The 22,021-nt window shown below is 33.3% G+C and overlaps 3 protein-coding genes across 3 annotated transcripts in view; 2 read left to right on the top strand and 1 right to left on the bottom strand.

The window, feature by feature from the left end:
- Window positions 1-2,750: 2,750 nt before the first annotated feature.
- On the bottom strand, window positions 2,751-6,001 carry LOC132166497 (putative transcription factor bHLH041). Its single transcript, XM_059577321.1, has 8 exons — window positions 5,682-6,001; window positions 5,450-5,572; window positions 5,226-5,331; window positions 5,105-5,119; window positions 4,863-4,928; window positions 4,057-4,767; window positions 3,368-3,754; window positions 2,751-3,011 (listed from the first exon to the last, which is right to left on the bottom strand). The coding sequence occupies exons 1-8, from the start codon at window positions 5,792-5,794 to the stop codon at window positions 2,940-2,942; spliced, it is 1,593 nt and encodes a 530-aa protein (XP_059433304.1). The 5' UTR covers window positions 5,795-6,001; the 3' UTR covers window positions 2,751-2,939.
- A 6,457-nt stretch (window positions 6,002-12,458) lies between these two features.
- Window positions 12,459-16,489, top strand: LOC132165219 (uncharacterized). The gene is made up of 7 exons (XM_059575705.1): window positions 12,459-12,574; window positions 13,799-13,914; window positions 14,191-14,273; window positions 15,217-15,338; window positions 15,672-15,836; window positions 16,086-16,179; window positions 16,288-16,489. The coding sequence occupies exons 1-7, from the start codon at window positions 12,505-12,507 to the stop codon at window positions 16,487-16,489; spliced, it is 852 nt and encodes a 283-aa protein (XP_059431688.1). The 5' UTR covers window positions 12,459-12,504.
- A 2,460-nt stretch (window positions 16,490-18,949) lies between these two features.
- The window catches only part of LOC132164912 (uncharacterized), a gene marked incomplete in the record, with an annotated part of 6,388 nt that continues 3,316 nt past the window's right edge, over window positions 18,950-22,021 (top strand). Inside the window, 1 exon segment of the mRNA XM_059575429.1 lies at window positions 18,950-19,000. Within this exon segment, the coding sequence (XP_059431412.1) occupies window positions 18,985-19,000 (16 nt within the window).

Raw genomic sequence — 22,021 nt, 5'->3', positions numbered from 1 at the left:
TGAGTTTGTGTCGGATTCTTGAATTGTGTCAAAAAATGTCAAACTCTAACCAACTGAATTGCAGTTTGATCTGGGTAGATAATGAGAAAGGGCTCTAATAAAGTTGACTTGCCTAAATAGGTTGGTCTTACGTCTGGAAATATCTAAATATTTCTTTCCAAAAGTGGATCCCATCATGCCTCCCTCCTCTTTTTAGTTGCATGAATTAGCTACAATTCAATCACATCCCAATTAAGTTGTGTAGCATATCCATGTAATGGTATGGTTGTGATTGAAAGAAATTAATGCTAGATGGCTACAGTAATGAAATATCACCAAAATTGCAATTATACTCTTAAAATGCAGCTTTCTCCATAAATGTTCATCTTGAATCTTGATGGTTGCAAAAAGAAATGGTCACGATGATTGACTGCATCCTAAACTAACAACTTTGACTTGTCCGATCCCTTTTCCCACTTACAAACCCAGTTGCAACCATAGAGACCGTTTCCTATTTCAACTATTCAACTTTCGAATTACTTCATGTGAATAATGTTTCCATATATATATATATATAATATATTCAGTTTTCATTCATCAAGAAAAGAAAATTCCAACATTTGAAGTACTGGGTCAACAAATTTCATTTTATTGCTTTATTGCTTTTTTATCTTACAATTAATGTTGATGTGGCACTGTGAACTAATTATTAATTTTTTTTTTTTATATATATATATATATATTGATCAAAAAGTTAATTAGAACGCCACATCAACATCATAAGATAATATGATATAAAAATATGATATAAAAATATGATATCTTGTATTACCCAATTAAAATAGAACATTTTGACCTAATCATATTGCTAGTCCTTTTTTTCCCTTCCTTTCTCTTTTCTCTTTCCCTTTCACCCCATAAAAGCATTCTCAATGAAAAAGTCAAATATTACTTGTATTTATAATGACTCTTCAAATGTTTAAAAAACCCTTTACATTGGATTAGCCAAAAAAAAAATGTAAAATAGATATATATTTGATTGGAAGAGCTAAAAAAAAGTTAAATGTAGCAGCATTTTTTAAGGGAGTCATTTTATTTTTTTTATTGTTTCTCTCATCTGTTTTTTTTTTTTTCCAAATCTTTTCCTACTTTTTCTCTGCATGTTATCTTTTCCCCAAAACTTTTTCCATTTTTTCTCTTACATGTTCTCTTTTTTCCAAAACTTTTCTCAATTTTAATAATATTTAAATGATATAGATAAAAATCTAGCTAATCGGATGTAGATGCATTTAAAAATTCATTAACTAAACTAGATAAAAATAAGTTTTGAGAAGCCATTTTGCATAAAAATTTGGCTCCTCCATTGAAAATGCTCTAAGAATTTGATTCAAATAAATAAAAAGTAATGCTATTTGTCACATCATGCGACCAAAATAAATGGCTTTCTTTTTGGATTTTTTTTTTTTTTTCTTCGAAAGACTAATATAAAAATTCACTTAAAACATCGGGTGTCATAAATAAATAAATAAATACATTAACGGTATACCCTGTCTAACAGATAGGAAGATTAATAAAGAAAAAAGAAAGAAAGAAAGAATGACCAAAACCATTGCCTTGACTCTTGAGCAAAGTAACTCGGCCACAACAATTTCTCAGAGATTGAAAGTCAAAAACGCCGTCTCGAAAATCTCCATCGTTTTCGTTTTAGTGAAAAAGCTAAACTAGCGTGGCCCATTGTCCATATGACAACATCACGGTCTAGCTAGCTAACCCATAGGCTTAGTGATACATGACGCAAACAAAAGGCTATTGCATGGGACAACAAAAGACACGTAGGTTTTTTTTTTTTTTTTTTTTATTTTAAGAAAAAATGTAAAATTAGTCATTGTAATTTACCTGATTTACAATTAGCTCTATGTAATATCAAAATGAACTCAAAGGTCCTTGAGGTATGCCAAAAAAATAATTTAGTCCATACAGTCAAATTTTGTCGACTAATTTAACATATTTTGTTAGTGTGACACTGATTTAAATAGGACATGTATCACAATTTTATTAGCTTTGACGTTTCACGCTATCAGGATCTGTTAAGTCAATGAACAAAATTTGACTGTAAGGACTAAATTATTTTTTTTGGTATACTTCAGGGGCCTATGAGTTTATTTTGATATCATAATGAGTTAATTGCAAATCAAGTAAATCACATTGACTAATTTTACATTTTTCTTTTCTTTTTTTTTTTCTTTTTTTTTTTTTAATTGAAATTATCCTCTACATTTCAATGTAATGTAAATAAGAAATAGCTCCAATAAAATTCATTTGGGTTTTCAAACAAGGCAAGAGAATTTCATGTAGCCCCTTCTCAATTGACGGCCAGAATTGGGGGTCCCAGCTGAGGCTTTTTCAAGTGTTAAAGAGACAAAAATAATGGGAGATAAAGAAAGAAACCTATCTATTCTGTGGTTTGGTGAGAAATATTGAAAAAAGGTTCAGTTTTGACGATGGACAACCTTTGAATTAATACATCCATGAATCTTTGTTGGATTCGCTTTCATGGTCTCCTTATAAAATTACAGTCAAAATGGGCGACACATAAATCGTACAAGAAACATATATATATATATATATATATATATATATAGTTTATTCTAGAACACACAAAATTGAAATTATAAACAAAACGTTATATATATATATATATATATATGAATATGTATGTGGTTAGGATATCAATACAATAATCCAAAATGTTATGCCAAAACGGCGTCGTACATTAAATGCTTAGATATAGGGGTTGGCTCTCAAAACTGTGTGCTACTGATGCACTAATCACGAAATCTAATATTATTTTATGAACCCGAAATTGATGGCTGAGATTGACTGAGAAAGAGGAAAAGCAACCATTGATAACGACCGGAAGCCGCAACAGAATAAATCCGGCGGCCATATTAGTCGAATTGTCATGATTGTACAAAGTCTCCAACAACCCTTCTCACTGCTTCCTGGAAGGCAGACTCGTCCCATTCATTTCCCTGCCAACAATGAATTCAAACCACATGAATTATATAAAAGTCTATTATCGCTTTTTCAAATTAATTAACATTAATCAAATGTTAAATTGCCATCTAAATTTGTAATAGAAATATTATTAATTGTAAGAAAAGATATTGTAGTACCCCAAATATTATTATTTTTTCAATACCCTTTTGATTTTCTTTAATTTATTTGATAAGCTAGCCATCATATATATCTTGTAAAAACATGATCACTTTCATGCTAGCTAGGGTAATCATATATACCTATATATCTTCACAAAATAACTTTTTTAATCAAAATATATATAAACCTAGCTCCTATTTAATTTGGGTCTATCTTAAAATTTACATACCTCGATTCTCAATCTCATGGTTATGCGATTAGTGGAGGTTGATTCTAATATCCGGGTTGTGGTCTCCATGGACACCAAGCTTACATTCTCAACCTGCTTCAGGAATTCCAAAATGCGAATCACCATATCAACCATTTGGCATTCTCCTCTTATAATCACTTGCAAATTAACTGTTCTCTCTTCTGATGTTGATTCTGGGACGTGTGAAATCCGAACCATGGGACTTTGATCACTTGAGGAGCTGGTTTCCTCTTCATGATGATCAGCTTCTTTTGCAGCCAATTGCTGCGCCTCCAATTGCTGGTTTCTTCGAGTAAGCTCTTCGTTTTGAGCTTTCAAAGAACTCAAATACTCCTTTGTTGTGGTCAGCAGCGATGCTTTGTCTCTCTATTTGATCCAAAAAAAAAAAAAAAAAAATTATAATTTTGATCAAGGTGGGGTTTGTAACAATATACTGGTACGTACAAAACAGAATGAGAATAACATAAAAAGATAAATGAATCACATTGATCCGAGTCTCACGGATCAACAATGGAGTTTTGGTAGAGTTTTTCATGCCTCCAAAAAAACACATTTTTCATCAATCATAATCCTAATAACCTGATTAACTAATACATATACTTATAAAGAGAGAGAGATTTAATGCATTGTCATTTGAGAAATACTATTTAATATACGGTTATAAGTACCTTTGTTCCTGGAGGAAGTAGTGATCTCAATGCCTGAAAGCTTTCATTGAGTTTCTCACGCCTTTTGCGCTCTGAGATCATATGGTGAAGCTGAGTGGAGGTGGGGCGCGTGGCTTGCATACGTTCATGGAGTCTCAAAAAATTTAAGTCTCTAAAGAAAGCAAATGATCTCTTCAGCATGCTTTGGTTGCAAACATTGGCTCCCATCTGGGTTCTTGGTCCTAAAGCTGAAGTGTAGCTCTTGAATGCACCAGCCTTTGAATTTACCCGATGGCTGTAAGGTAAATTTTGGTGGGGTTGATGCGATGATGAAGAAGAAGCTGAAGAAGTTGAAGATAGAACGGCGAGGATGGCTCTTGCCATTGCAGCATTTTCAGTCTCTGGAGCTGGGAATTGAATGTTTCGACTTCTTGCAAACGCCTGCATTGCTTGTTGGTGTGGACTTGTTGTTGTTGTTGTTGTTGTTGTTAATGGGAGTACTTGATGCAGTAGAGGATTAATCTCTCCGAGGGTTTCTGGAAAGTGGGAAGTGGTTGGAATGTTGAAGAGAAGGGATGAGGAGTCAGGGCTATCCATGGAAAGTGATCTCAAGGAAGATGAAGATGATGATAGTGGGTTTTGTTCCTGTCTCAAAAGGGCCTCTCTAAATGGGGAAAATTGCTGAGAGAAATCTTCAGGAAACCAGCTCCTCATTTCCTTTTCAATGTCGAGCTGGCAAAATATCATTTTCACTCACAAAGAAAACTAGATAATGCTAGAAGATTTCTTATATAAAACATGTGATAATGGGTTAATTAATTTCTTACCTGAGACGACACATTGGACAAACCTATCTCAATCTCTCCACTCTTGCACCCCATAAAAATTGCAGTCTGCAATCAATAAACAAACACAAATCTTTAATATCTTTCACTATTTTTATAATGAACTTATAAGAACAAGAAAAAGATTCAGAGAATTAAAGGTAATTCGGCCAATGGCCTAATACATAGTTGTTATGTTAAATATATCAAATATAAAGCTTTAAGAAACATCGATCACCACAAACCTTAATCCTCGCTTCCTGTGAAAAAACAAGCATAGAAAGAATGAATTTAGCTAACAAAACTTGGAATATTCATGGTCTCAATTAATCAACAAAATGCAATTATATATATATATATATGTACCTGATAGAATTGTCGCTGAACTTCAGTCCTTGCCAGTCTTTGAAGATTCAATTCTGGCAACTCTATATAGGGATGACTATTCTTGAAAGCGAGTCCTGGAACGAATCTGGTATCCAAAACAAAAACCCACTTGAAGCGATTATATACATACATATGGGGAACATGTTTTGATAAATCCAACATGGCAACATCATCACAATTACTAGCTAGTTATCATTTCTTACTCATTTTCCACCGGAAAAACAGATAGCAGGTACTCATCAAAAAATCTCCTAGCCAGACTCCCAGAAGAAGAGCTTGGTTGGGTGTTCTCTTCGTAAAAGAATCCATCCTTGATGTATAAACAGCTGCAAAGATCAACAAACATGTTAGCCAGCTGCCACAAGAATAGAGAAAGAGAGAAAGAGATGAGTAGTAGACAGTAGTACTATATGTAGTGCATATAGATATATATACTTGGTGGGGCGAGCATATTGCCAGAGGCATATGTAAGTAGAGCCAATAGACTGCATTATCAAGCTGAAGAAGTTGGCGCGGCCGCTTTCATCAAGCAGGAAGATGGAGTCCATAAGGGGTGTATTGGCGGCTACAAATGGTGTATGACTGATCCCTCTGGACCTCCTCTATGCCGCCCTTTTTATGTGGTTTGATTATGCCCCTGCCTTTGTATTCTGGGGCTGCAAGCTGCTTCATTTGAAAAGGTTGCATGTTTTTGAGACACAGAAGGTAGCAGCAGGATCATTAAATTGATCATAGGGGGAGGTGTTTGAAAAGCATGCGCAGTGGTAGGGAAGAAGGAAGAAAGAAATAAAGAAGAAGAGGGGTTATAATACAGATGGTGTGTGTGGGGGATAGGTTGAAACAAGAGGGAAAACCCCACCAAAATAATAAGGACAAGAGAATTTTCTTTGCCTTTGGTAAGTGCGAACTTGAAAAGTAGTAGTGGTGAGAGGAAACACAACAAAATAAGGGTGAAAAAAAGAGTGAGAACAGAAAAGAAAAGTAGTAGAGAGAGAGACAGAGAGACAGAGAGATAGCAGCCAGGCAAGGGAAAGTTAGAAAAGTAGTGGTCAAAGTCGACCCTCGCGAGGGTTTGAAACAGGGTCAAGGGAGGAAGGCAGAATGTCGTTTTCCTTCTTTCAATTTTATTTATTTTTTTTTTACTTAATTTTTTTATTCTGCTCAACTTCGATCTCTCCTTATAATATTTGGGGAAGAATAATAATTTCAATTATTAGATTTTTTTTATTTATTTTTTATTTTTTATAGAATCCTCATGCAATAAAACGTACCCCATGGCGCGGTTGATAGATGCAGAAATTATCAAGAGGATGTAGTAAAACCTTGACCTTTTCATCATTAACTTATGAGAAAAATTAAACTTAGTCTCTACGTTTTGATGATGGGATTTCAATTTAGTATTTTTAATTTTTAATTTTGATAATTAGGATTGCAAATATATCATTTAGCCCAATCTACTATCTAATTAATTAATGATATGTCATGTCAGACCAATCAATTAGTGTCACATAATTTTTTTTTTTTTGAAATCGTGTCACATAATTTTTGGTTTGACAGATTATGTGCTTATTGTACATGTCATGCTTATTATTTCCCTTGCCTGGCTTGCTATTTTTTCCTTTATACTTTATTTTTTCATTTTTGAACTATTGATATAGGAACAAAGATTTTAATATGTTTTAATCTATAAGGATTAAACTAAAATTAAGGGTCTCATGTACGTGTTTAATTTGTTTGAATGTTTTATGAGATTTTTTTGTTTGTTTGTGTGATTTACTCGAATTTGTAGCATTTTGGAAGTGTTTTTCTTCTTTTTAGGGTAAATGAAGGAAGAAATTTATTTGATTATTGTAAATAAAAGGAATAGAAACCCTTTCGATTACAATATAGAGATTTTTGCTAACTTTCTATTAATGCTTTGATAATTACTTTGTGTTTTATATATTTATGCAGTGTCTTTTTATTGAAAGAATAGTGATAGATTTTTTACATGCCTTTTTAAAATTACAATGAAGAATCTCGCTCATAGCAGGAGTTATGAGCTAGTTAATTTAAATTACAAATATACCATAAACAAAAATATTTAAAATATTTTTTTTTTTAAAAAAAAAAGGAAAGAGAGGGTGGCCGACCATCACTAACTAATGAGAGGGGCTACAGGCTACCTCTTACCGGATGAGGGGTGGCGGCCCCCCTTTTGTGAGGGGCAATGGGGTACTTACCCCTCTCTGTGAGGGGTGGCCTCCTATCACCAAGGGGTGGTCGTCCCTCTCAGTGAGGATTTGTGGGCATCCGGAGCTCGAGTGAAATTTTTCCAATGACTTCAAAGAATACTTGGGGGGAGGGGGAGGGGGGAGTGAATCTATGTTTTCTCAATTATCTCAACAATCGCAGATAATTTAAAATAAACTACACACAAAGTGACCAAAATTAATCAAAGCATAAAACTAAGCAAATACGAGAATTTTGGTTACGAAATTGAAACATTTTGAAAAACACTTCAAAAGTAACTCAAAGTCTATTGAAAATCAAGCACTACAAAGTTTGTATAGTTCTTTGAAAAACAAGGAGTTTAAGTACAAGTCAGATTCAGGAATTAAATAGAAATCACTTTTGGAAGGCGGCATTGAGACCGGCCAGTAAATAATTTGTTTGAACGCGACTAGGATTTTAATTAATAATTGGGTTTTATGGCCTATTTGGAATTGCGCTTGAGAGGTTTTAAAGTGCTTTTAATACTCAAAAAGTTCATTTAAAAAAAAAAAAAAAAAAAGGTACTCATTTGATAAAAAATAAATAAAAGTGTTTTTAAGGGTCTAAAAAGCCTAAAAATTGCAAAAAAAAAAAAAAAAAAACACTTTCGGCAAAAGCTTAAAAATGAAGCTTTTGCTCAAAAACTCTTTTTGACTTAAAAATTATATTTTTCAAACGCAATCTCAAACATGCTCTTACTCTTTTTGAATGAATGAATTTATTAAGGACAAAAGAAGTAAGTATATATAGAGAAGAGCTACAATTCCACAAAGAGAGTTAGAAGAAATTAGCAGCAACTAAATTGGGCTTGCATATATGTTTAATTTATTCTTCACATAACCCATTTTACCGTTGTTCAATTTCTAATAGATTTGAGTGATTCGTTTAATGGGGAGATTAGAGGGAAGGGTAACTTAATTAAGCAGATTTATATTAAATGTTAATTAGCTCAAAGTTTGAAATTTAAGATTGGTGGGCGGAGTTTTCTCAGTTTGACGTTGTCCCCCTTTGAGCAAATCTTCTGGCACATACTAGAACTTGACCGCCGATCCTCTTGAGCAGCTCAGCAAGCGATTACTCTTAGATTGACTCGTACCTCGGTCGTATGAACCCGCGCATTCACATTACGATGGAACCCTTCATTAATTAAGATCACGTGGCTTCTCGAACAACTTCCTTAATCCTTTCCTTTAAAGTTTAAACAACTTTATTTTTTATTTTTTTAAGAGAAAAGTCTAAACAACGTGGTGCCTTTAACTGCTCTTGTAAACTACATTCCATCTTAGTACTCTCGTCTCTTGAGAAATGATAAAAATGATTCTTTGTTTTATCTTTCACTTATTTTTTTTTTATAGTGAAAGGAAGAATTCGAGTAATTTTAGATGGTCTATTTATGTTTTACTAAGAATGATGTGACTATTAAAATCACTATTGAACTTGTAATTAATCATTATTGAATTTTGATCAAAGGGTAATTTTAATAGCCACATCATTTTTAGTGGGACACAGGTAGGTCACCTAGAATTACTCGATGAATCCACTATTGAATTTGTGTAGATTCAAATGAATTCACAAATCTAATGGTTGATCCATTAAATTTGCAAAAAAGATATAGTTAAAAGATGGTTAAGATAATTATGTATAACGCTTTTATCTCATTGGGCCAATGTGATAGTGCCATGTGCTCTTCAACCCTCTATATTATTATTTTTTTATAACAATGGTTGATTCAATAGTTGATGGGTACTGACGTACTGTCACATCAACCCATTAAAATAATGTGATATTTTAAACCCATGAAAGATGGTTAAGATAATGATGTGTAATGCTTTTATCTCATTGGGCCAATGTGACAGTGCCATGTGCTCTTCAACCCTCTATATTATTATTTTTTTATAACAATGGTTGATTCAATAATTGATGGGTACTGATGTACTGTCACATCAACCCATTAAAATAATGTGATATAGAAGTGTAATATATATCATTACTCAAAAAACAAAGACATGTTCTAAAAAAAAGATTGACAATTCAACCTAAATAGCATTACTCAATTCATATTTCATCATTTGGTATGTATGAGATGCGTAATTTTAGAACAATCTTGTTTTTGAGCAAAAGTAATGTTATTTAGCATATTATTATACGATTGTCATACCACTGGGATGACATTGTAGTGAAAATTAGTCCAGGATTTTTCTTTTTATAAGCCCTTACTGATGATTTTATGATTGATTTTCACTGTCACGTCATTCGAGTTATATGACAATTGTATATCAGTCTACTAATAACATTTATCTTTCAGTAAATCAAGCTAGGAACATTTAATTTTGCTTTTAGATTCAACTAAACTTTATGAGAGATAAAATTAGTGATGTTAAAATATTAATTAAATGTTTAAATTTATAATTTTCTATCTGCTTAGGTTTGTGGAATAGGTGATAATTTAAATATTTTACGTATCACTTGGTGAGGTGAAGTTTGAGCCGGCATATATTCAAGATAATATTAAAATATTAATTAAATAATTAAATTGATCATTTACCTTTAAGTTAAGTTTTTGGGATAAATAATATTCTTATTTATTTTCATAGACTATTCTATAAATATATTTTCTTTTCATTTTCAATTGTCTATGCAAAAATTCAAAAGAAAAAAAAGAAAAAAAGAAAGTGAAAAAACTATAATCCTAAATCAGTCAGACTACCTTTATTGTGATTCATAAGAGAAGGCTGAGAAGCACAGCCACAGATTAATTAGGATATACATAAAAAAGAACAATAATATATATTGGATGGTCAATTATATTATCTATTTAAATTTGCCTCACCTTCTTAGTTTTTTTCAATTTGGTCAGACTCTTGCATCTTGTCCTTTTTGTTTTCCACTTGCTGAAAGCACATGTCATGAGGGACAGTGTTGAAATCTAGTCTTCCCTTTGCATGGTCGATATTAGACGTTTTTTCGGTTGGTTTATTTCAGTCGTTCTCTAGCTATATATCCACTTGGCATCTTGTTTTATGTTTTTTTTTTTTTTTTTTTTTTCGCAGGTAACACTATGTCATGTGACGTAACACTATGTCATGTGACAGCTATGAGAAATGTAAACACAATGTGAAAGCCATTAAAAAAAAGTACTCCTGTATGAAAGTTGAATTGAATCCAGGAATTTGTTGTTTGAATTATTAGTAATTTGAAAATTAAATGTAGGGAAACTTCTATAGAGTCCTGGCCTTACAAGTGGGTGAGATGTTCGAAACGTATTTGAATAGGTGGGTTTTATTGAAACTCTTTAGATTGCAACAAAATTGCGGAAAATCTCTATCTGTGAAATCTACGGTCCTCACTCAAGATTTGATCGAATTGTAAGCAATTTGTGTTACCAAACAAAAGATGACAAGTGGAGAGCCCACCTGTCTCAGATAGGTAAACCCCAAATCTCGAGCTGTTCAAAACAAGTGGGCTTTCCATTTGGAGACTACCCGAACTGCATACAATGCGGTCAGTGAATTGCGGGCAATCCATATCTCTTAACTTGGGCCGCTTAAACCTAACCTTATCCAAAGCCAAATTGAAAGTCTCACAAGCTTGAACGAATCCTGCACGGTCAGTATGGACTTGGGCTAAATCTAACACACGTTTGGTAGTTTTGGGCTTCAGATTGGTCGGGGTAGCGGAGTTTGTATGTTTTATTGAAAGGACCGAACCTAGTCGGCAACCGAACTGATCCAAATCAACCTCAATTTTGTGATATGTTTGTGTTTAATTATTTTTCTTTGGTTGGAATTTTGTGATACGTTTATGGCATATAATGGTACTATTTTGGTAATTTTGACACCATTTCGTTAGGATTTAACGAAAAAATCTAACATAGAAGTGATGTTGTGTTTAAGAGAAATATCTAACGGAATGTAAATTGAAAAAATTGAAAATTTAATATACTAAATTTAAATTGAGAGTTTTTAAATTTTAAAAGGATAATTATAAAAATATTGAAAGTTGAGAGGAGTTAAATGAAGTTTTCCAAAAATTATAACTTATTGTGAAAATAAAAAAGGGAAAGTTTCTAATAAATTTTTGAGTCAACGCATAAAAACAAAAAAAACTCTCAACGTTTTTTTATAAAAAATTTTTAGTCAATGAGTTAATCGAAAAGATGTCATAAGACATTTTATTCCAAATGTCTAACGTTCGTCATTAACTCTAAAAACTCACTGTTTTGCCACATCAACTTTTTTCACCTCACCTTTAAATATTAATTTAATTAAAAAATCAAATCTAAAAAAAAAAAAAAAAAATGAAGGCGTGACCAGCGGTGAGGTTGCCACTCCCAAACCCACCATGGGGTAGTGTTAGGGTGGCTTGCGAGCCACCCCAAACCCACAATGGGGTGGCTTGCCACCTGCAAACCCACCATGGGGTGGTGTTGGGGTGGCCTGTGACCCACCCCTCACCCATTGGGGTGGCTGCCCATGGTTGGTTTGGAGATGACAGCTCCACCGTTGGCTACTACTACAAATTTTTTTATTTTAGATTTGATTTTTTTAATTACATTAATAAAAAAATTAATATTTTAAAGTGATATGAAAAAAAAGCTAATGTGCAAAACAGTGAATTTTGAGAGTAAATGACAGGGTTTAGACATTTTGAAGAAATATAACGGAAAGACTTGCGACCTTTTTTCTAGTGGAGACTAAAAATTCCAAAAAAAAAAAAAAATTCAGAGCTTTTTTTTTTTTTACGCATCGGCTGATTCGGCTCAAGGATTTATTAGAAACTTCCCCAACAAAAAATTACTACGGTAATGAGTTGTAAACGTTTGGTTTCGTAACGCATCATCTCCTATATAGACCGACACACATAGAAGAGTGAGCAGCATAGCCGTAAGGGACATTCTCTCGCTTCAGCAATGGAAAGCCTTGTATGCAATCGCCATGCAGTGCTCCCAAACTCACTATTTCTCAGAAAGCCCCATTCAACGAGATTTTCTTTTAACCGGGTGCGCATGATCTCCTCAGGCGATGATCTCTCCGGGAGAACCTTGAGAATGGCCCTGCAGCCTGCACAGAACCCGGGTAACAGAGTTCAGCATCTCTGTTATGGATATCTATATATGTGCATGTATATATATGCCCGCGCGTGTGTGTGTATGTGCGTTTGAGATTCTTTTCTTGGCGTTTTGGGGTATGATCAGGCTCGTGTATGAGAAACAAGTGAAGTTAAGCACGAACACTCTGCAAATGATAGCAAATGCATGGATTTAGATAATAAGGAATGTTTATATGCCGTACCAATGATTGTAGCCAATGGTTTTCAAGAATTTTTGTGACGGTAAAGATGAATCTCAAAGCATTAAAGAAAAGAAATGAGATTAATGAAACACCCAGAGATAGGATGGTCTTTGTGCTTCAAACAAGCTTCTATGAATTGAGTCTGATGTGGGTTTCCTGAAAATCAATAGAAATGCTACTTTCTTTTGTGGAGATGCCTTCAACATTCCATAATTAAGTTTTATGTGATGCTCTTTAAGGGTTAAGGACTTAACCAAATCAGTATCCAATAGTCTTAGTGTACTTTGGATCAGTGGTTAGGCTCTTAACAATTGGTATCAAATACCACATTACGGATTCGAGTCACAGAAGAGCAGACTGTTGGATTAAAATATCTTGATATTATGTATGTGTATAGTGCATAGTGTATAGTCATTGAATGGTGATAGGTGAGTAGAATTGCCGAAAGAGAAAGGACTATTATCGGGTCAAAATCCAACCGCCTTAGGGCTTTTGGATTAATGTTAGGCGTTAAGATTGTATTTGTGATGTTTTTTTGTTGAAACAAGATGTGCGTTTGATAGATTCGGACTTTGGGGATTTGATATATGTTGGCTAAGAATGTTGGTTTATGAGTTGGTCATGTTTAGCTAAAGTTTGGTTTCTTTTTAAATCTTGTTCTGGGTTTTAGATGAAAGCGTTTAAGTTAATGAGACAACATTCGCTCTGACAATGCATTTTTGGTTCCTGAAATTTGGCCTTACTTCAATTTTGTCCCTAAAATATAGAAAATTTTAATTTCACCCTTGAACAATTTAAAAGGTAAGAATGTCGTTCTTCCTCCATCAACCCTTATTTAAAATGTGCAACTGATAGAAGGAAGAACGACATTGATACCTTTTAGGTTATTCAGGAACAAAGTTGAAATCTTTAAAATTTCAGGGATGAAAATTCAACCTGAATCAAATTTCAAGGATCAAAATCGTTTTTCAGTGAACAAATTTATTACTGATTATGTATTTGTTTCAGTGGTTCAGCAGAAAGTCTTAATACCAAACAAATATGGAGAAAAACTTGTGGGCGTATTGCATGAAACTGAATCTTCTGAGGTTGTAATCTTATGCCACGGATTTCGGTCCACAAAGGTTGGTGTTTGTAATGTGCAAAGTGGTTCCTTTTTTCATTCCATTTTCATTAATTTTTTCCTCTTTCCAGTTTGATTAACTTCTCCCATAATATGTTCCCAAAAAATAATTATGCTATGTGGTTTATTATTCCTGTTTTTTTTTTTTCCACAAGATTTTTGATAGTTGGATGTAGCTATGTAAATGTGTGTAAATTTCATAAATACATAGGCATTGATCATAACTTGGCTTCATTGTGGGGGAAAAGTTTTAGAGCTTATGTTTTTGCACCTCCAGGAAAATAATATATTGGTGAACCTCGCTGTTGCATTGGAAAAGGAAGGAATCAGTGCCTTCCGTTTCGACTTCGCTGGAAATGGGTAAGCTGGTAGAATTACAGGATGTAAACACCTGGACTTTACATACTTTTATGTGGTTTATGCAGCACAAAATAGTTACTATAGTAATAGAAGGCATTATAACTTGCAATGGTGGATTATTTAATACTGTGATATAACAGGTAGCTGACTGCAAATTCTGAGCTTCCAGTTAGTGAGATTCTTAGCTGGTTTCATCAATTACAAGAGTATCTAGCAGTAACTCTCAAGATAATTCAAGAATCATATGGAATTGTACCCTTGCCTTCAGCCATTTTTTTTATCAAATTAAAACCTAGTCCACACCACAGGGGTTGCAGAACAGCCTCATAAAAATGCCTAAACTTGGAATCCATCAGTCTTAATTTAATGATTTGAGGTCTAAGTAAGAATTATTTTTTATCCTACACTTCTTGTGCCATGGTTATCAATGCTCTTCTACATGAATACTAGAAAAATCCTAACCAAATCAGAAGCCATTTGGTCATCGTTGAGTATGTATGTGAAACATTTTGTAGGGTTGTTTGTACGCTAGCATATAACTTGCTTTTATCGATTTCGAATTTGTTATTGTAGTACTCTGGTTTAGTGACTAGTCTAAGTGAAATTCTTGTCATCTTTCTTAATGAAAGAATTATTTGGATTTATTATTTATGAGATCATACTCCATTGGCCTGAAATTTTGAGGCCTATGTACTGCACACAACAAGAATGCAATTGATTTTCTGGTGAAAAATTCTAAGAAAAAATAAACAAGATTGCAATTTTAGAAAGAACGACGGCATTTATATTTTTGACATGGGTTTGTTCCTCCGTCTCTATCATGTTCTTCTTATGTGGCTTAAACTTGTGGTATATGGTCCACTTTTGAATGAAATTTTTGGTAGTTCTTACCCCCCACATTTCCTTTTCACTTTAATTTATTGTTCTATTTTGCTTTACTCAGGGAAAGTGAAGGTTCGTTTCAATATGGTAACTATTGGAGAGAGGTTGATGACTTGCATTCTGTAATCCAACACTTCTCTGGGGCAAACCGCATAATAAAGGCAATTCTCGGGCATAGAAAAGGTATGTTGGATTATTCGACGTAGTCAACCTATGAGATTTAGTCATCATATGAAAGTTTATTTAAAGATAAAAAAAAAAAATGAGAGATTTGGAATTTGTGATCTTTAGATTCAAATTCTATATGAATTTGCATCTACAAAATCCTTAAATGAACACAAATTGTTACTCCTTATGTAAATATGTTGGCTAGTCTTTGCCCTAAAATCTGCTTATCTTTCATTTCGGTGTAAGTATTTTTTCCTGGTTCTTTTTGAAGGTCTATTGCCTTCATTAAGCAATGTCTTATTTTAGGTGTAATTTCCACTCTTGTAAATTCCGAAAATATAATTGCAGGAGGCTGTGTGGTACTACTGTATGCTTCTAAATACCATGATATCTACATGGTTGTCAATGTTTCTGGTCGTTATGATCTGGCAGAAGGCATTGAAGATCACCTGGGGAAAGACTTTATGCAAAGAATCAAGGAGGATGGATTCATTGATGTTAAGAACGAAATAGGTAATCTGTTAGTTTACATCCAACGTGGCCATGTTTACTTGATGACCTGAAATCTTTCAATTTCTTGAGTACTTGTTTTCACATGCTTTTCTGCCTCAGTTTTTTGGCCTATGTCCAAGTATCTTTGTTCACTTCTTCAGAGATTTGGCACTACATCTTAAACTGCTTTTTCCTTCCTTGGAAAAGAACAATGATCACAATGTAAGTCACTTATAAATATAATGTGATTTATATTTTTATACTATGTAGGAAGTGTTGATTACCACGTTACTGAGGAAAGTTTAATGGATCGCTTACGTACAAATATGCATGAAGCATGTCTTCAGATTGACAAAGAATGCAGGTGAGGAAAAAACTTGTCTGACATTTTGCTTTCATCTGTTCTTTCTTTTCTTGGTTGATCAATACATACAAATTTGTACTATATGGTCACTAATACCTGTTTACACAGGGTCTTGACTGTCCATGGATTACATGATGGGTTCATCCCCGCTAAAGATGCAATAGAGTTTGACAAGATCATACCAAACCATCACTTACATATTATAGGAGGATGTAATCATACATACAATCACTACCACAGATATTTAGCCACAGTTGTTTTGGATTTTATGAAGGCAACCCCGCAGCAAAACAAGGTTACAACTAGCTAAATATTTCTGTTCCCTCCATTATATCTAAAACGATATAAAAAGGGTAGAATTTTTTTAGAGAGATTGAGTTTTTTGACACCTCTACTAAATTTGAATTTATTGTTACGGCAACCTGCTTGTGTAGGAAGATGGTGTGATTGAGCTCTGCCTTGTGCTTATTCATTTGCACAGTCATCTTGAGGATTGTGTTAAGTTATTGGTTAGTTGTATTTTCAGCAGGCAATTGTTTTCTTGGGTCATCATCTGTTGCCTGGATTGTTAAGAACTTCATAATACTAACCTTTTTTACCCCTTCATGTGAAAGAGGATTCTGGCATTTGTCCAGATTAGCCGGTGCTCATTGTCCCACTCCTGGCTGCACATTTTATTGTGGTCACCCCTATCATATGGTTGTAGCATCAAATCATATCTAAAGCTTCTGTGACTTTTTAACTCATATTTAGAGAGATTTTTTCCCCCCTGAAATTGCCCTTTAGTACATGGGCATTCAATAATGTAGATAATCTTGTTGCCGTGTCTCTTCTTTTAAGAATCACTGCATCCTCAGTAATTTGTCAAAGCAAAGCACTTTAAGCAAGCATGATGTGGTGGAATTTGATGGGCAGATTAGCAATCTTATCTTTTTCTCCTATATTTTTATTTCCTTTCTACCTTCATGTAACAATCAAGCTCTTAGGGCTTGTTTGAGATTGCGTTACTTTTGGTACTTAAAAAGTCCTGCCAAACAAAAGTTGGCATGTTTGGTAAAAAATTTCAAAAGTTTTTTTTTTTTTTTGACTTTTTTATTTTAAAAATGGTCAAAACGCACTTTTGGCAAAAGTTTAAAAATAAAGCTTTTGTTAAAAAACAATTTTTGACTTAAAAAGTCTATTACTCAAACGCAGTTCCAAACAGACTCTTAGACTTTAGCATAAATCACAATAAAATTCCTGTCGGCATTAAATAACTGCACTTGAGAGTTGAGTATATCTATATCGGTTTCTTGGGTAAGTGGTATTCAAGAGTTAAGGACATATCATACATCCTCCAACATAGTACATAATTAAGGACATATCATACATCCTCCAACATAGTGTTTATGTACGGTGTTTTTTTGTTGTTGCCAAAAGTACATGAAAAACAAAATTATTTTATCATAAGAATAATGCTATATACTATATTTTTGTCTTCTAACTATCCTACAGAGATATATAGATAATCTGATAGTCTCTACTAACCAACTCTTGGGAAACATGAGTAAGAAATTAAGAAACAAAATTTTGACATGTAAATTTAATTGTGTTAACGGTTGACTTGGACTGTTATGTCCGTTTGTAAATAACTTGTAGTAAAATTATATAGTACTCTAATAGCAATTGCAATTTTAATTTTTTAAAAAATGGTAATGACTTTATGGTCTTCTTATTCCTATCACTTACAGCAGCAATAGAGGAGTTGATGGTTTTGCAAGATGATGTTCATGCCACAACATTGGAAACAATTTAACTATTAATTCATGAGTAATGCTAAAAGAAATTATATTTTTATTTCACAATGTTGAAATGGTAGTTTTAATCAATTTTGAATTTTTTATTTTTTTAATAACTACTAAATTACATTAGCATTATTGAACAATAATTGCAAGATAAAAATGTATTTTTCAACTTTACTCTAATTCAACCTTTTTAACTTCTGCATTTGTCTTGGTGCTAATCTTATTTCTCACGGTTCTAAAAAGCAACCAAACAGGCAACAAGTAATCTTCCAATGCACCTCTCTAGCAAGAATGGTTGGTCATGTCTTGTCATTCTAATTAATTATTTAGTTGTAGACTTGTAGTTGATATAATTTTTACAAACATAACTTTCATACTAGACTAACATCTCATTCCAACTAGCTTTAAGACAAATATATAATTTAAAATTTATTTTATTTTTATATTCAATTTATCCAATTCCTTAAAATTATTTTAGATGAATTCTTAGTTTTTCCAAGATATAATGCTATCAATATAGTTCTTTAATTTTGAACTTACTTATACTTCTATGAGAAATTAACACAAAATAAAATAATAAAGTTCAAAAAAGTACGTACAAATATATAATATTATTATTATTATTATTTTTTTTCAAAGAGTAGTACTAGAAACTAGGATTTTATTTTACAATTATATCACGATTCTAACGTAACAGTTTTAATTAACTTTTGAATATATATTTAAAAAAAATCTAAGGATTTTTGTGATTATCACATTGTAGTGGAATATTGAGATGAAAATGTGGTATATTATTCTATTTTAAACAATGTATTTTATAATTTTAAGACATAATATCATATATTTAAAAAATCTTAATTATTGTTATAATTAAATAATTAAAATCCTATAAGTGTTTATTTATCTCTCACTGAGCACAGCTGAGATGCTGTAGTCTGAGCTAAGACTCGTGGAAGCAGAGACTAGTGAGTAGTGAGCACTGAGCAGCAAAGGCTGTAAGTTATCTTCTATCGCTTCAAAAATGGAAACCCTTGTGTGTAATTTCCATCTAGTGCTCCCAAATTCGCTAATTTTCAGAAAACCCCCTTCACCAAGAATTTTTTTTCACCAGGAGTGCATCGTCTCATCAGGCAAGCAAAGTTCCAGGAGAACCTTAAGGATGGCACAGGCTGCACAAAACCCAGGTAACAAAATTCATCATCTCAGTAATACACATCTATCTATGTATGTATCTACGCATTTATGCCCCTGTGTGTGTGTGTGTGTGTGTGTGTGTGTGAATGGGATTACTTTCTTGTTTTGGCTCTGATCAATTCTGTGTATGAGAAACAAACCGTGAAATTGAGCATGACCCATTAACGAATGATGGCAAAGGTATGGCTTTAGATGATAAAGGGTGTACTATATGCGATAGCTATAGCTGTAACCAATGGTTTTGATGCAAGAAATTTTACGATGGTGAAGATGCAGCTCAATGCAAATGAGTAAGAAACGAAATTAATGATACACCCAGTCACCCAGAGATTAATGATTAACAATTTGTGATGTATTTGTGCCTCGTACAAGGTTCTATGAAATGAATCTGATGTGGGTTTGTGGAGAATCAGCGGGATTTGATTTTTGTGACTGGAATTTGAAAAGTTCCAATTTTGTTCCTGAACAACGTCTATTAGCCGTTAATTAGTGGCTAAAGGAAGGTTGATTTTGCCATGGTTATAACTTGATATGGCATGCTCAATTGATGGACGGAAGGATGCCTTCTGAATTATCCATGGACTAAATTGAAATTTTTAAATTTCGAGGAGGAAAGTTGAAACTGGGTCAAATTCAAGGACTAAAAGTATTTTTCAGCCCAAAAATTTATTACTGATTTATGTATTTCACTGTTTCAGTGGTTCAGCGTAAAGTCATAATACCAAACAAATATGGTGAAAAACTTGTGGGCATATTGCATGAAACTGAATCTCCGGAGATTGTAATCATATGCCACGGTTATCGGTCCTCGAAGGTTGGTGTTTCTAATATGCATAAGGGATCTTTTTTGTTTCTTTGTATTTCCTGTTTCTTTTTTTTCTTTTTTTTTTTTTTCTAATACTTTTTTTTTCCCCCCACAATATTTGGATTGTTGGATTTACTATGTAAATTTTATGTATGTATATGCATTCATCATAAATTGTCTTTTTTTGGGGGGGGGTGGGGGGAAAGTTTTAGATTTCTGTTTTTCCACGTCCAGGGAGATAATATTATGGTGAACCTTGCTGTTGCATTGGAAAATGAAAGAATCAGTGCCTTCCGTTTTGACTTTGCTGGAAATGGGTAAGCTGGTAGACTTACAGAATGTAAATGTAAGATTTTATAGATTTTATAAAGATTTCTGATCTTGTATTATTTTTTTTTGGATGAATTTTACTGATGTTTTATTACTTTTATCTTCTTGTTGTTTGGAGATAGTGTGTACATATTTTTACGTAGTGTCGGCTACACACCATAGCTACTACTTTAGTAATAGAAGGCGTATAACTTATAATGGTGAATGCTTTAATATTGTGATATAAAAATACCTAAATGCAAATTCTGAGACTCCAGTTAATGATATTCTTAGCTGGTCTCATCAATCACAAAAGTATCTAGCAGTAAATAAATTTCTCTAGATAATCTAAGATCATGTGCAATTGCATCCTTGCCATCTGCCATAATTTTATCTAGTCAGTCTATGGGTTGCTGAATGGAATCATAAAAAATCCCTAAACTTGGAATTCGTTAGTCTTAATGCAATGATTTGTTTTAAAAGTTAGACTATAAGATTTTGGTTGGGGTAGAATTATTTTAATCCTACAGTTCTAGTGCCGTGGTTATCTGTGCTCTTTGATACGAGTACAGGAAAAATCCTGACCAAATGAGAAGCCATTTTCTCTTGGTTGAGTACGAATGTGAAACTTTTTGTAGGGTTGTATTTTAGCATTTCACTGATTTATCTATTTTGAATTTGTTATTGTAGCTTCTTTGTTTAGTGACGATTTTTAGTCAAATTCTTGCCATGGTTCTTAATGGGAGAGAAACCTTTTCGGACTTATAAGGGCATACTCTATTGGCAAGAAATTTTAAGGCCCATGCACTACACAGTAAGATTGCAGTTGATTTCTAGGAAAAGAAAAGCTAAGAAAGAAAGAGATGAGATTGCAATTGTGGAAAGAATGACTGCATTTATATTTTTGTTCTCCATCTCTATCATGTTTTCTTCTGTGACTTAAACATGTGGTATATGGTCTAGTTTTGAATGTCAGTCATGGGAGTTCTCACCCTACACACTGCCCTTCATGCTGATTTAGTGTTGTATCATGCTTTTTCAGTGAAAGTGAAGGTTCATTTGAGTTTGGTAACTACTGTAAAGAGGCTGATGACTTACATGCTGTAGTCAAACACTTCTCTGGTGCAAACCGTATAATAAGTGCAATCCTTGGGCATAGTAAAGGTATGTTGGATTATCAGACATAGTCAACATATGCAGGTTTACTGATAAGAAAGAACAAGTTTATAGATGGTTTGTCCCCACTTGTCATCATTATCACTGTCATCACCACACCATCTTCTTCTATCTTTATGTTTTTTGTGCCTTAGTTGCATTTGCGAGTCTCTTGGTTTCAAAGCAAGAGCTCTCTCTCTCTCTATATCTCTCATCATTTTTGAGATTGTTGCTTGGATGGAACCTACACCCCGGACAAATGTTTCCTCTAAACGCTTCCCTCTTTCTAGAACAGTTATATTACTAGTGATAATGGAAGCAGCAGTCTGGCTGTTATGGAGGAAATGAGTGTGGATGTGGTGTTTGTTGCAGCGTGCTGCTGCTGTTCATACACACAGCGATAATTGTGCTTTAGTTTGTTCTTGTGGAATATCTCCATAGTAGGAAATGTGAATAATGTCTAGCTACTTCATCTTCCCAAATGCACACATCAAAGTTTTGGTGTAGAATTCAAATTCGGAGATTCACACAGAAAAATGAGATATTTGGAATTTATTTTCTTTATATTCAAATTCTGTATGAAATGGCATCCACA

Source organism: Corylus avellana, chromosome ca11, assembly GCF_901000735.1.
Source record: "Corylus avellana chromosome ca11, CavTom2PMs-1.0".
In the NCBI taxonomy this organism is placed as follows: domain Eukaryota; kingdom Viridiplantae; phylum Streptophyta; class Magnoliopsida; order Fagales; family Betulaceae; genus Corylus; species Corylus avellana.
Note: the sequence above shows the minus strand (reverse complement) of the source record. Positions and strands in the feature narration are given on the sequence as shown.

What these genes read in the sequence shown, in the direction of transcription:
- LOC132166497 (XM_059577321.1), bottom strand. Translation starts at nt 5,794, where the DNA reads ATGGACTCCATCTTCCTGCTTGATGAAAGCGGCCGCGCCAACTTCTTC. An exon ending in GTTTTTCCGGTGGAAAATGA is followed by an intron (nt 5,332 to 5,449) that starts GTAAGAAATGAT and finishes TTTGGATACCAG; the next exon opens with ATTCGTTCCAGGACTCGCTT. An exon ending in TGTCCAATGTGTCGTCTCAG is followed by an intron (nt 4,768 to 4,862) that starts GTAAGAAATTAA and finishes ATATTTTGCCAG; the next exon opens with CTCGACATTGAAAAGGAAAT.
- LOC132165219 (XM_059575705.1), top strand. Translation starts at nt 12,505, where the DNA reads ATGATCTCCTCAGGCGATGATCTCTCCGGGAGAACCTTGAGAATGGCC. An exon ending in TTCGACTTCGCTGGAAATGG is followed by an intron (nt 14,274 to 15,216) that starts GTAAGCTGGTAG and finishes TGCTTTACTCAG; the next exon opens with GGAAAGTGAAGGTTCGTTTC. An exon ending in AATTCTCGGGCATAGAAAAG is followed by an intron (nt 15,339 to 15,671) that starts GTATGTTGGATT and finishes ATATAATTGCAG; the next exon opens with GAGGCTGTGTGGTACTACTG.